Below are 15,579 nucleotides of genomic sequence, written 5' to 3' on the forward strand. Positions count from 1 at the left end.
CAGGCTCCCCGTTGAGCAAGGAGCCCAATTTGGGGCTCGACCCCAGGATCATGACCTGAGTGGAAGGCAGATGCTTAATTGACTGAGCCACCCAGGTGTCCCTGGTGGAAGTAACCTTAGAGGAGATGTAGATGGAGGGGAAAAGCGGTCCCAGGATCAAGTGAGCAAAGGAGACAGAAAAGACATGGCATGGGAGGTGGGGTGGGGGAGCGGGGAATAGAAGTGCGTGGAGAGCCAGAGTTTCGAGAAGGAGGAACAGTCTGCTCTCCTGCCTGCTGTCCAGAGAAGAAATGTCCTTTCGATGGTCAAGAAGAAGGTCACCCACGAACTTGGCGACAGCTGTTTTGAAGGTGAGATGGGCACAGCAGTAGCAGTGAAGCTGAGGAGGGACTGGCGCTAAGACAGTACAGACACAAGAATAAAGAGCTCTTTCCCTCGTGGCTGTGAGGGAGAAGGGAGGGATGGGCAGGAGCCGTAGGGGATGTGGCATAGAGGAAACGTCACTGAAGAGGGGAGTGACAGAGAATGCTTGAAGGCTGTGGGATGACCCTCAGAGATACGTGGATTAGGCAGGAGAGGGCTACCTGCAGGAGCAGAGCCCATGGAAAACACAGTGGAGGCCCCCTCCTTTGGCAGGAGCGGGACATCTTTCACGGCAATCGGAGGAGGAAAGATGACTCTTTCTTTGTAAGTTCCCATGAAATAATTGGGGCACACGAAAAGGTGTAATGAATTGCAAAACGCCATTGCTCAGCGGCCAGATCTTCCCTTCATGATTTCTCAGGGCTGCAAGACTTCTCCACCTCCATCCACTCAGCTATTGATGGACATGCAAGCAGCTTCCATTTTTTTTGTTGCCACCACAAACAGTGCTGCGATAACCTTCCTGTACATGCAGACTCTGTGCACATATGCGGAGTTTTTCCAGCGCACATGCTTAGGAGTGGAAGTGCTGAGTTGTGGGTTTCAATTTACCCATCTTTAACCGTAAGGGCTGCCATATATGCTTATGCACACCTTTGCCATTTGCTGCCAGATTCTTCTTCAAAGTGGTTTTGTCAGTTTACATTCTCCCATTCTCACCAGCGGGGCGGAAGAGATCCTGGTTGTCCACATCCTCACCAACACTTGGTCGTGTCAGATGTGTAAATTTTGCATATCTGATGAGTGTGAAATACGCTCGTCAAATTATGGTTTTGATTTGCATTCCCCTGATTGCTGGAGAGGATGAAACACCTTTTTCAGAAGTTTATTGGCCACTTAGGATTCTTCTCCTGTGTATCACCTGGGTCTACGTTTCTGTTGAATTGTTACTTTTTGTGTTAATTCATAGTTCTTTCTATGTTACCGTTCATAATCATTTTTGTCAGTTACGTGTGTAACAACTATTTTCTCCCAGTGGGAGGCTTTTGTTTTCATTTCGTTTTATGGTATCTCTTCCTAAAAATAAATTTTTAACTTTAGTGTCAAATTCATCGATCTTTTGGGTGGCTCAGTTGGTTGAGCGTCTGCCTTTGGCTCAGGTCGTGATCTCAGAGTTCCAGGATTGAGCCCCCGGGCAGGCTCCCTGCTCAGCGGGGAGTCTGCTTCTCCCTCTCCCTGCTCTTGTGCTCTCTCTCTCTTTCTCCCTCTCAAATAAATAAATAAAATCTTTAAAAAATTTTATCAATCTTTTGTGCTTCTTTTGGTGTCTTGTCTAAAAACAATCTTTTTCTTTGGGGCGCCTGGGTGGCTCAGTCGTTAAGCGTCTGCCTTCCGCTCAGGCCGTGATCCCAGCGTTATGGGATCGAGCCCCACATCAGGCTCCTCCGCTATGAGCCTGCTTCTTCCTCTCCCACTCCCCCTGCTGTGTTCCCTCTCTCGCTGGCTGTCTCTATCTCTGTCAAATAAATAAATAAAATAAAAAAATAAAAACAATCTTTTTCTTTAAAGAAGGCTCCACCCCCATTGTGGAGCCCAACGTGGGGCTTGACCTGGGGCTTGATGTAAGGCTTGACGTGGGGCTTGACGTGAGGCTGACGTGGGGCTTGAACTTATGACCCTGAGATCAAGATCTGAGCTGAATCGCTTCTCGGCCTTTTGGCTAGGATCAAGTGAAGATCTGAGCTGAGATCAAGAGTTGGACGCTCGGGGCGCCTGGGTGGCGCAGTCGTTAAGCGTCTGCCTTCGGCTCAGGGCGTGATCCCAGCATTCTGGGATCGAGCCCCACATCAGGCTCCTCCGCTATGAGCCTGCTTCTTCTTCTCACACTCCCCCTGCTTGTGTTCCCTCTCTCGCTGGCTGTCTCTCTGTGTCAAATTAATAAATAAAATCTTAAAAAAAAAAAAAAGAGTTGGACGCTCAACAGACTGAGCCACCCAGGAACCCCTAAGAAAAAAAATTCTTTCTACCTAGAGATCACAAAGGGATCCATCTATACTTTTTTCTAAAACATTTACAGTTTTTCCTGTTGTGTATGTGTGTTTGTATTTGCTTTTTAAAGCATTAAAAATATTTCTGAAAGGATACATAGCAAAGAGATTAACATCGGAGGTCTCCGGAGAGTGCAATCAGGTGACTGGAGATCACAGAAACAGCAAAAAGAAGGTTTTTCACTGTTTACCTCTTGTTGCTTTTGAGTTTCGAACCACGTGAACAAAATGCCTATTCTTTTTTTTTTAATCAAAATGTCTATTCTTAAACAGCTTGAATAGAAAGTCATTAAGAAAGCTTCTGCAGGGCACCTGGGTGGCTCAGTCGGTTAAGCACCTGCCTTCAGCTCAGGTCATGATCCCAGGGTCCTGGGATTGAGGCCCGCGTCAGGCTCCCAGCTCGGCAGGGAGCCTGCTTCTCCCTGTGCCTCTCACCCTGCTCGTGCTCTCTCTCTCTCTCAAATAAACAAACAAATAAATAAATAAAACATTAAAAAAAAAAAAAGAACAGTTCTGCAAAAACAGAAATTGCTGTTCATGTTTAATCCCTAACGTAGCTAGAGCTACTTTTTGTGTATGGTGTGAGATAGGGATCCAATTTTAACTTGTCCACATGGATAGTTATGCCCTTCCTGCCTTTCTATGCTTAGCCCATTGTTATTCATCCTTCAAGATGCAGCTTAGGTTCATATATTCCGACCACATTGCCACAATACCCTACAGAACGACGCTGTCCAAATAGAAATCCAATGCAAACTACATATGTGATTTTAGATCTTCTAGTAGTCACATTAAAAAAGAAATAGGTGAAATCAATTTTAATAATCGATTTCATTTAACCCAATATAATCAGCATTAAAATCATTGAGATACTTTACATTATTTTTTTCATACTAAATATCCAAAGTCTGGTGTGTATTTTACACTTACAGCAGCTCAGACTAGCCACGTTGCAAGGGCTCTGTGGCCACATGGCTAGTGGCTATTGTATTGTATTGGCTGTAGAGAGTGCTAGCATAGATTGTCTCTTTATAGCGGAACGATCTGTTCTCACAGCAGCCTCTGTTATGAGCCAGTTCATTTCTGGAGTGTGGCACGGAGTCTTATTCATCTCTATCTTCCTCCTCCTCCACATACCTAGCCAGTGCCTTCCAGAGAGGTGCTCCATTTTTTGGAGAAAGGATTGAACTCTGACTGTTGATACATTTTTTCTTACTCAAAGCTGAACCTTGCCCACTGGAAAGTTCTACCCAGGGGCTCTAGCTCTTCTCCCTGGAGACTCACATGAGGTGATGTTTCCCTAAAGTTTCTCTTCCTTCAGCTAAGTATCCCAGAGCGCTCTCCATCCCTTCTCTGAGCTCTCCCCTAAATGACCGCTGGGCTTCCGGCCGGCACTCATACCTGCCTAGACGCGTTTTGTTCCATTGTCTACTTATTTCCCACGTCAGTATTTTATTTTTTATAAGATTATTTATTTGTTTATTAGAGAGAGAGCGCGCGAGAGCAAGGGCACGCACATGAGCAGGGGGAAAGGAGAGGTAGGAAGAGAAGCGGACTCCCCACTGAGCAGGGAGCCATCCCAGGACCCTGAGATGTTACCTGAGCCGAAGGCAGACCCTTCGCTCCAACTCAGCTACCTAGGCGCCCCTCCCGCGTCAGTATTTTAGATTCACAACCACACTGCAAGGTCCTAAGCAGTCCAGGTGAGCAGGGCCTAGGTGTTGTCCTGTCTAGGTGACCTCTACTGTGCCTAGGCGGTGCCAGGCACACACTCGGCCTCCCCTCAGGACCAATGGTTACAGCACAGCTCAGTTCTTCCTCTGGTCAGATATTTTTTCCACTGCCCTCTCTGATCTTCAGAAATCACAGAATTTCAGGGCTGATAAAGCAAATAGACATCCCAGTTCCATCTCTTCATTTTTCAGCCAAGGAAACCTGGGAGAGTTGTCTTCCCCAAATCCCAGTTAGTGCCAGAGCCAAGGACCGGGAAAAATCTAGAGTCCCAGCACTGGAGCGGGGTTTGCTCTGGTCTGGCCTGCCTTCCAGGCTTCCTCCAGAAGACTCTTCCTCAGCCCTGTCTCCCACCCATGTGGGCCAGGGTGCCCTCTGGGGGTGGGACTGCTGGCAGGACGAAGGCCAGGGCCCAGAAGGGAGGTCTGGTGGGGGAGCCGGCTGTGTGGACGTGTGTACTGGGGGTGGAAGGGCAGCAGTGGGTTAAAGTTAACATCAGGCCATGATGCAATCACAGAATCCGAATTGAGTGCAGGTCGCTTTAAGAAAGGAGCAGCTGTAATCCGAAGCTTGTTGGGCTCTGGGCTGGGAGGCAGGCAAAAGCTCTGGTGCTTGCAGGAGCCCCTCAGTGTGCAGACCTAGGCTGGCCGAAGCTGGGGCACCCCTACAGGTAAAGCAGCAACCTGTCTGCTGCCTCCCTTGGGCTGGGGGCGCTGGGGAGAGGCAGCCGCACTCCAGGGAGCAGCAGAGAGGGTGCAAGGGAGAGAGGTGGGGGAACAGTGGCTCCTGCTGCTTGGGCACCGGGGTGAGAGGATGAGACAGGGCAGAGGGAGTTGGGGCTCAGAAGGCCAGGGCCTGGTTATACCCAAACCCCACTGCACCACTAGAAGAAGGGGCTGGGAAGACTTTTGAATGAAGTGGGTGGGTAGCCATAAGGAGGGCGGTGGTGGGAAGGAGCAGCGGGCGCAGCTGCTGGGCCACGTCTGAACAGCACCTCGAAGTGGCTCTGCAGCCCCGGCCGCCTGAGGGCAGGAGGCTGTCCCCTAGCTGGGCTTCCCTGGGGCAATCAGGAGGCAGCAGCCTGCAGTCCAGCCTTGGCTTGGGCTCAGCTGCCTGCTGGTTTTTCAAAAGCAATTGGTGCTGCTTTCCAAGCCAAGCCACCAGCCTGTTGAGCCTGAAGAAGACTGGGAGGGAGGACAGCTGGGTCCTTCGATCCAGCACCCACCCCTTCCTTCTCTTTGGCCAAATTAGTTGCCAGTGAATGCTGGGAGACCCATGGGGCTTTGGCCTCTCGCAAACGATGACCACTATTTAGTCCAGCCAGTGTATGGGGTTTGGGGGCCTGCAGCCCATGCTGGAGAGGACGGCTGCCCGCATCCTTCCTGCTCCCAGGGCTAAGCCACAGCAAGGAAGAGGGTCTGGGCCCAGGAAAAGCCGCCGGCTTCCCAGAAACCCCATCACTGTCTGGACCATGCCCGTCCACCAGGAGTTCAGCCCCCAGGCTGAGGGAGGGAGGGGTTCTACTTCTAGGGCCGGTCCTCCCGGGGTGTGCGGAGCTGAAACTCATGGGTGCTCCGGCCTGACTCACTCAGGTTCCAAGACTTGAGAAGGAACGCTGCCTGGGGACTGGCAGGGTCACCGCGGGTGGAGTGGGCCTGGAGGGGACCCCTTGGAAGCTCCCTTGCAAAGCCAGGAGAGAGGGCGGTGCCCTTCCCTGCACTGCCCAGGAGGTCCGCCGCCATGTGGCTTTGGGCTGCGTGGTGCTGGGAGGAGGAGGCGGAGGAGGGATGGTGTTTGTCTCACAGCTGGATTTAATCTGAAACACATGTATTGGCTCAAATTTATCCTCCCAGCTGGAAGGCAAGATCACAAAATCCCAGTTCCTCGTGTCTCTTGATTTTGGTAAATGTGGCAGAAAGGAAGGCCTGACCTTGGCCCAACAGGGAGAATATCTACGTCCTCCCCGTGCCCTCCCCTTCCTGGTAGGACAGGAGTCTGGCTTGGATACTGCCCTTTGGACGGATGGCATCAGTGTCCCTGTGCCCCTGACCAGGCGGTGGCTGCCTGCCCTCAGGCCTCGGAGCAATCACCTTGGACAGAGCATCGAGTGGGCTTAGAGGAACCCCCCACCCCATGCAGACTCTGACTCTCGGCCCTCTCAGTGCCCTTTTAGGGGGCCTCCATACTCTCTCCTCTTCCTTCATCCGCCGGGTGGGGAAGTGGAGGATTCCAGAGGTGCCATGAATACCACATGTCCCAGCAACTGGCTCCGGCCAGGCTGGGGACCCATGTGCTTTCGTGGCCAGGGTCCCTCACCTCATCTTCAGTCCTCAGCCCAGCCACATGGGGACGGTGATCCCACAACCCGGGGCTTGGGCTGACTCTGTAGGGACCCCTACGGAGAAGGTTTGACCCTCAGGTGCGTTTGAACTGTGAACTTAGTTTTCTTAAACACGATGCCAGGCTGACCCTCGTGTCCCTCCTCTCTCAGCTCCCTACCTTGGCCAGAGGGGCTAGAGCTAAAGGCTCTGCCTATAGCCTTGCCGCCTAGAAATCTCATGGGATTTTGAGTCTCTGATAAACCCGTCTGCTGAGGCTGGGGCAAGACGACTCCTGCTAGCTCCGGGGTGGGGCCGGAGGGCGAGAGAGCAGCTCTGAGCCCGTGTGGTGGTCAAGGTCTCTATCTGGTACCGCAGAAAGCTTGTCCTGGTGCCTCAGTAGAAGATTCTCCCTGAGCGCCACAGGCAGCGGTGCGGGAGCGCAGCTGGCTGAGCACTCAGGGTCTGTGGGGCTCACTCTGGGACCAAGCTCCAGATCAGGGTTTGGGAAGAAAGCTGGGCCGGTTCCCAAGGGCAGTCCAGCCGTAAACTGAGCAGACTCTGGAGGTGGTCTCTTCTGTTGCCTTTCATCTCTACAGTGTTGTCCGGTGGATTATCTGGCTTGATTCTAAGGACTTTGGCCAAAAATCACACACTGCACTCCCAACTTTCCTACTTGTTCTGAGAAGCCAGGAAAGTATGTGTGCGGCATGTGTGGGAGGGTATTTATGGGCATATAAAAGGATGAGGCGGGACACACTGGAGATCCTTGGCCTGTGTGCGTGTGTGTGCGGAGGGAGGCGAGGGGCAGCAAGACAGATATTATAAATTGTTGACCTGGTCATATGGATGGGAGGGAGGACACGGACCAACCAAAGGTCCTAGTTACTGAGACCTTATCCCACTTTTTAAACAGAAGGCCCCTTGGAAGATCCTATCTGCAAACCACCCCCCCCCCAGCTGCCTTCATCCCCTCCCACCCCACACCCTGACTCCAAGGGGTGAGTTCATGGGTGCTGCGAGTGCAGGAGGCTGAGGGATGGTGGCGTCCCTAGAGCCCTGGACCCAGATTTCCCTTTTCCCTTGCGGTCCAGGGGCCAGAGAGAGCTGGTCGGAGGAGGCCACTGCTGGGATGTGAAGGGACCTGGCGTTGTTTAACCTGAGAGAGAGAGCTCTGAGGGTGTAAAAGCTATTTTTGAGCTGGTGGGGAGAAGAGGACCTGGCTCCCCAGGAGAGAAGGGGGACCCTGGGGTTCCAGGTGTAGGGAATTTTTAGCTCTGGGGTCGCTGGAAAGCTTATCTGCCTCTGCATGGTTCAGTTCTTTGGAGACATCATCTAAGTTAATCCTCACCACAATAGGTAAGAGCTATTTGATTTCCATTTAGCAAGAGAAGGCGCTGTGAGTTAGAATTGAGATTTGAACCCAGGCTGTCTGACCCTGGACCTCGCGCTCCTTACCAGGAGAGTAAGAACTCTCCACAGAGAACTTTCTGCAAAGGGAACGAGTCCCTTATGAGGCCACAGGTTCCAGGCCAGAGTAATTCAAGGACAGAGTCTGACAACTTGCTGGGGATAGCAAGGACTGGACCAGACGCCTCCGTTCTCTGTATTCTGTAATTCTGCATATGGGAGCTAGATTCTGTCTTGTTCTGACATTATCCCACATCCTATGTCATGAGCTGGTCGGGTGCCTCCAGGGAAGAGCCCACTGCTGGCTCTCCCTGGCCCTGGAGCTTGAGGTCCCAAGGTCTCCTGACACACACAGGGGGACGAAAGCACAAGCTCGTGCTGGGGCTGTAGGCCATGGGGCAGGTGGAGGGGTGGCGACGTGCTCAGAGGGAGGGACTGTCAGGTTGAGGGTCCACTTCCAGCCTGGGGAGGTCGGAGGCCAGATGCCTAGTCCTGCAAGGCACTTGCTCCCCGCCCAGGGCAGCTGGCGGAGCGGGGTGGTGGGTGAGGGACACAGCTTGTGGCCTCTGACTTTCTTGCAGGCACAGGATGCAGGCCCTCGTACTGCTGCTCTGGACCGGAGCCCTCCTCGGGCACAGCAGCTGCCAGGACAGCTCCGGCAGCCCACAGGAGGTCAGTGCGGGGGGGCGTCGGCAACCCCAGCCCCTCCGGAGCGGGCAGCATGGGAGACAGGACAGACGCCCAGGTTCCGGGCCAGGCTCTGGCCTTTATGTGTACATAGGGCCTTGATTTCTCCTTCAGCAAAACAGAAAACACCTTGCCTTGCCTTTCAGAGAACATAGGAGCCAAAAAGAAGATCCCAGAAGGTGAAAAGTGAAGGCAGTCTAGCAAGCCCAGGGTGATCCCTTTCAGCGAAGACCTTTTCTCATTCCTATGCATTACTCGTGGGTCTCGCTGACTGGGTGGTGGTCGGTATCGGATATTTGTTCCGATACAGACCAGGGGGCAGCGGTGATGTAAGCGTGTGGAAAGGCCTCTTTCCTGTCCAGAGGAAGCACGGTCAGACTGCAAAGACAGATGCTGAGACGCTTACGCTAAGGGACGGTGAGGGGCCAGGACAGCCCGGGCACACTGGCTGGAGCCCCGGACTTTGTCGAGAGTTCTGGCTCTACCTCTCACCTAGCTTTGTGACCGTAGACAAGTCACTTTGACCTGAGTCTCTTTCTTATCTATAAAATGGGATCAAAAATACTTATCCTGGGATGCCTGGGTGGCTCAGTTGGTTAAACGTCTGACTTCAGCTCAGGTCATGATCTTGGGGTCCTGAGATCAAGCCCTGGGCTGGGCTCTTTGCTCAGCAGGGAGTCTGCTGGAACGTTCTTTCCCTCTGCCTCCTCCCCTGCTCGAGTGTGCATGCGCGCTCGCCTTCTCTCTCTGTCTCTCTCTCTCTCTCAAATAAATAAATAAATAAATCTTTAAAGAAAACCCAAAACTACCCTTGCAGGGCCATTGTGGCCGCTTACTTTTTACCTACTGAATACCTGCTCTGCAGGGACTGGGGATGGGTGGAAATATAAAAGACTCAGCTCTTGCCTGCAAGGAACAGTCTGTGAGCTATCAAATACATCGACAAGCAGAAATGAAGTAACTCCAGTGAAAATAACTAGCAGAGAGCCTGGCACATGGTGGTGGATAGTAAGTAAGTGGTAGCTGACCCCATAAAAAGTTCAGAAAACCAAAAGTTACCTTCAGATTGGGGTGATTAGGGAAAGTTGTGGAGGAGACGCTAGGTGATCAGGGCCATAAAAGACAGGGTCTAGGGGCGCCTGGGTGGCACAGCAGTTAAGCGTCTGCCTTCAGCTCAGGGCGTGATTCCAGCATTCTGGGATCGAGCCCCACATCAGGCTCCTCCGCTAGGAGCCTGCTTTTCCTCTCCCACTCCCCCTGCTTGTGTTCCCTCTCTCGCTGGCTGTCTCTATCTCTGTCAAATAAATAAATAAAATCTAAAAAAAAAAAAAAAAAAAAAAAAGACAGGGTCTAGGTGGGGGGATCATAGGAAGGTCCAGGTAGAAACCTGGGAGCAGCAAGCAAGGGGAACAGATGGGCAGCTTGCTCTGGCCTGAAAGCAGGGTTCCTTGGAAGGGAGGGGGCTCTTCTCTTTCTATCTCTTTTTTAAAAATCATATTTATTTATTTGTCAGAGAGAGAGCGCATAAGCAGGGAGAGGGGGAGAGGGAGAAGCAGACTCCCAGCTGAGCAGGGAGCCCGATGCGGGACTCGATCCAAGGACCCTGAGAGCATGACCTGAGCCAAAGGCAGATATTTAACTGACAGAGTCACCCAGGCGTCCCTCCCTCCCTCTCCTTTTAAAGTACCTCACAGGTCTGAGCCTCGCAGGTCACTAGTGTTTAATTTCCATGTGGGGCTGCATGTTCCCAGCCGAGAACTCTGGCATGATCTGGGAGCACGCCCTCCTTCCAACATTAGGCTACACGTAGGGTACTCAGGCAGGACGTCTCTAAGGGGCCAGAAGGACAATCCCACTCAAAGCAATGAGGGTTCCAGGCACAGCTCATCTCTGATGGCGCTTGTACTCAAATCCAGGACTCCCCAGCTCCCGACACCACAGGCGTGCCCGTGGAGGAGGAGGACCCCTTCTTCAAGGTCCCTGTGAATAAGCTGGCAGCGGCCATCTCCAACTTTGGCTATGATCTGTACCGCGTGAGGTCCGGCCTCAGCCCTGCTGCCAACGTGTTGCTGTCCCCACTCAGCGTGGCCACCGCTCTCTCCGCGCTGTCGCTGGGTGAGTTCTCGGATGCGGCCTGTGGCCTCTGCAGACACGCTTCCCCGCAGGGAGAGGCAGAGAGGTGTTGAGAGAGCGGCCCCACCGGGGTCCCCGAGCGGGCACCTACAACACCTCCCTGGCTCCGTGTGGGGGTGGGGCGCAGAGCGCTGCGACTCAGGGACGACGTCATGACCACTTACTGATGGGAGGACTCCAACACTCATTGCTCGCACAAGCTGCTGCGTGCCAGCCACTCGGCTAGGCTCTGGGGGTGCAATGTCCGCAAGCAGCTGAGGTCCCCGGGGAGACTAATGAACAGGTGGCCCCAAAACGTTCTGGTAAGAGCTGTGACAGGAGAAGCACAGGGGCTTGAACCCTCCCACCAGCCCTTGTCGCTCTCTCTAGGCCTGATGGCCTTCGCCTCCTTGAGGAAGATCTTGTTTTTCTTCCATTGCCTTCGAATTTCTTGCCCACCTAGAACGTCTCCGGTATGAACAGTAGAAGACTAAGAGCGTGGTGTCCCTGCGCTGTCCCAGGAGCTGGCCTGACCTGGGCCCTGGTGGCCGGTTACTAAGGCTCCCGCCCTGGTTTCTCTGGCAGGCGCGGAACAGCGGACAGAATCCACCATTCACCGGGCTCTCTACTACGACCTGATCACCAACCCAGACATCCACGGCACCTATAAGGAGCTCCTTGCCTCCGTCACTGCCCCCGAGAAGAACTTCAAGAGTGCCTCCCGGATCATCTTTGAGAAGAGTGGGTCCCCTTGCTAGCCCAGGATGCCTGCACGGCGGGGTGTGGGGTTCCTTTCTAAACACGAGATCACGTCTGCCCAGGCCGGGCCTGGCGCTGGTGGGCAGGAAGGGGCCCCGTGAGCTCAGAGAGGATCAGAAAGAGGAAGGAGCCTGAGGGAGACAGCGGGAGGGCCGGGGGAGAAACAGCAATGAGTGAGATTCGTTGTTCCCTGCCCAGCGCCCGGGGAAGCTGGCACGGAGTCTCGCAGTCACGGGAAGTCACTAGGCGGGAAGTCAGGGCCTGCTGAGTGGTAAACCAGAACCTCGGCCTGGCGGCTCCCCGAGAGCGGATGCGGTTAGCGCTCGCAGCGCACTCACCTCCGCTCCATCTCTTCCCAGAGCTGCGGATAAAATCCAGCTTTGTCGCACCACTGGAGAAGTCCTATGGCACCCGGCCCAGAATCCTGACCGGCAACGCTCGCCTGGACCTTCAGGAGGTTAACAACTGGGTGCAGGCCCAGATGAAAGGGAAGATCGCTCGGTCCACCCAGGAAATACCCAGTGAAGTCAGCATTCTCCTCCTCGGGGTGGCTTACTTCAAGGGTGAGGGCTTCACTTCTCTTTTGGCCAAGGGTGGATGGTGGGTGGCAGAGGGGCTGGGGAAGGGGGCACGTCAGAGACGGAGCTCAGCAGGAACCGAGATGCGAATCCAGAGGATGACCTGGGAAAGGCGCTTGCCTGAGGGCTCTGTGCTTGTCATCTAGTCCCAGGAAAACACGGGGTGCGTGTCCACAAAGCATAAGAGGCCGAGCACAGAGCCTAGCAGAGAGAAGAAAGTGCTAGCACTCGTGTGCCTGTTTGGGGGTGGGCACCGTGAGATTCGGGCTGGAGTCAGATGAGGGTCAAAGCCCAGCTGGGCCTTTCCTGGCCGTCCTCGGCCCGCTCCCTCACCTCTAACACGCGATGACACTTACTTCAGAGGCTGCCTGTCTACATGGTCCCTGTCTTCACAACAACCGGAGCACTGTGCCCAGGGCACAAGTATTCAACAAACGGTCGTGAGTTCTCGAACAGCGTCCTGCTGTGGTGACGTGCCCAAGACTCCTGCACGGGCCGTGTGACGCTGGCCCCATTCACATAAGACTTGGGTGGGATTTGGGGCAACCTCTCCTTAAAATGCTTCATAACCTTCTCTCAGGCAGTAGCCGCAGTGGCCCCCTTACCTTGAGAGAGGCCCTACTTGAAGCACTGATCTCTGGAAAGTGAGAGAAGCCGTCTCAGGCCAGCACATTAAAGGTCACCTTGAACGAAGGGAGCTTGGTTATCACCTCACTGTGTGAGCACAAGCCAGTGCCTCCGCCCCTCTGGGCTTGTCCAGATGTGAGAGGGGTGATGTTGGGGTCCCTTGCAGCTCTGACCTCCTCTGAACCTGTCCCCCAGACACCTCACTGCAGAAGGAGACAACAGCTGACTTTCCTCCAAGGCCATCACAGAACTTGTATGGTCTAGATGGTCAGATCAATAATTCCTCCTGAGTATTTCCTCCCGAGTCTCTTTTTGGAGGGTATTCAGGCCCTAGACATACGGTGGTCCAGCCCGCACATTCTGAGACACAGCTGTTCCCTGATGTGTCGGGGCCTCTACGATCCCTTTAGCCAGGGAGCTTTCCACAAGACACAGTGCCAAGGCTCAGGGCACTCCATTTGTTTCATTCCAGGGCAGTGGGTAACAAAGTTTGACTCCAGAAAGACTTCCCTTCAGGATTTCCACTTGGATGAGGAGAGGACCGTGAGAGTCCCCATGATGTCAGACCCTAAGGCCATCTTACGCTATGGCTTGGACTCTGATCTCAACTGCAAGGTCTGTAGGGGCTGGGTGAGTGGTGGGTGGGAGGGCAAGAGACAGGCAGGATGGCAGAGCGGAAATAGGATGACCTCTGAGATGGGACAGCTGTCTAAATTCTGCCTGCTGTGTGGCTTTCAGCAAGTCAATAGCTTCTATTAGACTTTGTTCTTAAAATGAAGAAGGATGGGTGTCGAAACTTACCCTCTTAGGGTTTGTTGTAAAGATTAACAGATAATGTGAAACGGGCCCAAACTGGGCAACTCACATGTTGGTGTTTTCTTGTCTTTTCCCCCCTTCTTCCTCTGCCTCTCCTTTTCTTTCTTTGGGGGGAATTTTATTTCTAGAATTCAAAGCCAAACTTAAAAAAAAAAGGTCATGCACTCCAAATTGCTGGCATTCTAAGTCTTTCACGTATACCTGACATCTTTTAATTCTAAGTTAGTAGTTCTTAAACCTTTTTCTTTGGGACTTTGACAAAACGCCTAAAACAGTTGAGAGAAATGCCATGTATGCACATGCAAACATTTCCATATATGGAGCCATTAGGACTCCTGGGGCTGTTTGTCTCATGGACCTAAGGTTAAGAACCTCTGCTCAAAAGACCCATTTTATGTTTTTTTCTTTATAAGATTTTATTTGTCAGAGAGAGAATGAGTGAGACAGAGCACGAGCAGGGGAAGCCACAGGCAGAGGGAGAAGCAGATTCCCTGCTGAGCAAGGAGCCTGATGCGGGACTTGATCCTAGGACCCCGGGATCATGACCTGAGCCGAAGGCAGACGCTTAACCGACTGAACCACCCAGGCGCTCCAAAAGACCCATCTTATTACTGCTTCTGTGTTGCTGTGCTCAGCACCCCCACTTCTAGTCCAGGGCCCTGTATATAACATGATCAGTCACTATTGGCAGACAATCTTTGGGAGAAAATACCTGGAATTCAATTCTAGCTCCTCCGAACCACAGGAGAAAATTCTTTCAGCACCTAACTTCAGTTGGCATTAGGCCGAGATAAGAAAAGACAACAGCCTACTTTTTTGAGGGAACCTCAGTAAACATCTTGCTGCCAGAAGGCAATGGCCAAGAGGGACAGTTTTAAACAGATTAGGGGCTGGGGAAAGCACGGCCAGGGACCCACCGTCGGAGAGAAGGCAGCTTGGCGTGCGTGTGTCTAGCCCCCGGCTCTTGGGCTCCAGGGGACTAGCCCACGTGCTCCCTCCCTGTTGTTTCAGATTGCCCAGCTGCCCCTGGCCGGCAGCATGAGTATCATCTTTTTCCTGCCGCTGAAAGTAACCCAGAACTTGACCATGATAGAAGAGAGCCTCACCTCTGAGTTCATTCACGACATAGACCGAGAACTGAAGACTATTCAGGCGGTCCTGACCATCCCCAAGCTGAAGCTGAGTTACGAAGGCGAAGTCACTAAGTCCCTGCAGGAGATGAGTATGTCTGCAAGACCACTTTGCTCTTGGGGTGGGCGGGGGTGAGCCTCTGAGCTTTTCGCCTTGCTAAGCAGCACTCAAGGGCTCTATGGCTTTGTGGGGAGGTCATGGATGATTCCTTAATTCTAGTAGTGCTGGAGGGGAAGCCTGAACTGCCTTTCTTATCACATTCCTCAGTCCCAGAAGCATGCATCTCGTAACAGAACACTGCCTCTCAAGACAGGTCTGTTGAGCTGGTTTCGAATCTTAACCTCACTTGCTTGTGTGCTTTTGGGCAAGTCACTTAAACCCTACCGAGCCCAGAGGTCTACAGACCTCACCGAGGGTCCAAAGGGGTGTTCTGCTCCCAGCCTGCCTGCCTCCTTGAGAATCAGGATTTAAGAACCAGGACTCTATTCTTCTGCGGGGTGTTGGGTAAGGCAGGGTTTTAACGGAAATCTCTCAATTTCTGCAGAACTGCAATCCTTGTTTGATTCGCCAGACTTTAGCAAGATCACAGGCAAACCTATTAAACTTACCCAAGTGGAACATCGATCTGGCTTCGAGTGGAACGAGGATGGGGCAGGCACCACCCCCAGCCCAGGGCTCCAGCCTGCCCACCTCACCTTTCCCCTGGACTATCACCTTAACCAACCTTTCATCTTTGTACTGAGAGACACAGACACAGGGGCCCTACTCTTCATAGGCAAAATTCTGGACCCCAGGAGCATTTAACGCTCCAGTTTAATGTTTAAATAGCCTGGAAGAACAAAACTCTTGAGGGATGGCAGATTACATATTACAGGAAGGCTGCCCTACAATGTTTCAGTGTATACTTTGCAATAAAAGTGCTTTATCCTTAACTTTTGTTGTCCTGTTCCTCCTCCTGTTTTGAGCTATGTTAAGTTTAATATGAAGATAAATAGCCCT

General features: G+C 52.8%; 2 protein-coding genes across 4 annotated transcripts in view; one reads left to right on the top strand and one right to left on the bottom strand.

Annotated features, from left to right (window-relative positions):
- Window positions 1-15,579, bottom strand: part of SMYD4 (SET and MYND domain containing 4) — a 73,668-nt gene that overhangs the window by 8,871 nt on the left and 49,218 nt on the right. The window lies entirely within an intron of this gene.
- Window positions 4,675-15,512, top strand: SERPINF1 (serpin family F member 1). Of its 2 annotated transcripts, XM_044390697.2 has the most exons (9): window positions 4,706-4,812; window positions 7,060-7,157; window positions 8,452-8,542; window positions 10,474-10,672; window positions 11,255-11,410; window positions 11,788-11,991; window positions 13,106-13,248; window positions 14,461-14,671; window positions 15,125-15,512. In XM_044390697.2, exons 3-9 carry the CDS (start codon window positions 8,459-8,461, stop codon window positions 15,382-15,384), a joined length of 1,257 nt encoding a protein of 418 aa, XP_044246632.1. In that variant the 5' UTR covers window positions 4,706-4,812; window positions 7,060-7,157; window positions 8,452-8,458; the 3' UTR covers window positions 15,385-15,512. The 2 variants fall into 2 exon arrangements, with proteins under 2 accessions (XP_026373635.1, XP_044246632.1); XM_026517850.3 differs by lacking the exon at window positions 7,060-7,157 and having other exon boundaries at window positions 4,675-4,812.

Source organism: Ursus arctos, unplaced genomic scaffold (assembly GCF_023065955.2).
Source record: "Ursus arctos isolate Adak ecotype North America unplaced genomic scaffold, UrsArc2.0 scaffold_24, whole genome shotgun sequence".
Lineage (NCBI taxonomy): Eukaryota > Metazoa > Chordata > Mammalia > Carnivora > Ursidae > Ursus > Ursus arctos.

Bases quoted from the DNA above. Each gene is read 5' to 3' on its own strand.
- SERPINF1 (XM_026517850.3), top strand. From the start codon at position 8,459: ATGCAGGCCCTCGTACTGCTGCTCTGGACCGGAGCCCTCCTCGGGCAC. The intron at 10,673-11,254 runs GTGAGTTCTCGG...TTTCTCTGGCAG, and splicing joins TCTCTCCGCGCTGTCGCTGG to GCGCGGAACAGCGGACAGAA. The intron at 11,411-11,787 runs GTGGGTCCCCTT...ATCTCTTCCCAG, and splicing joins CCGGATCATCTTTGAGAAGA to AGCTGCGGATAAAATCCAGC.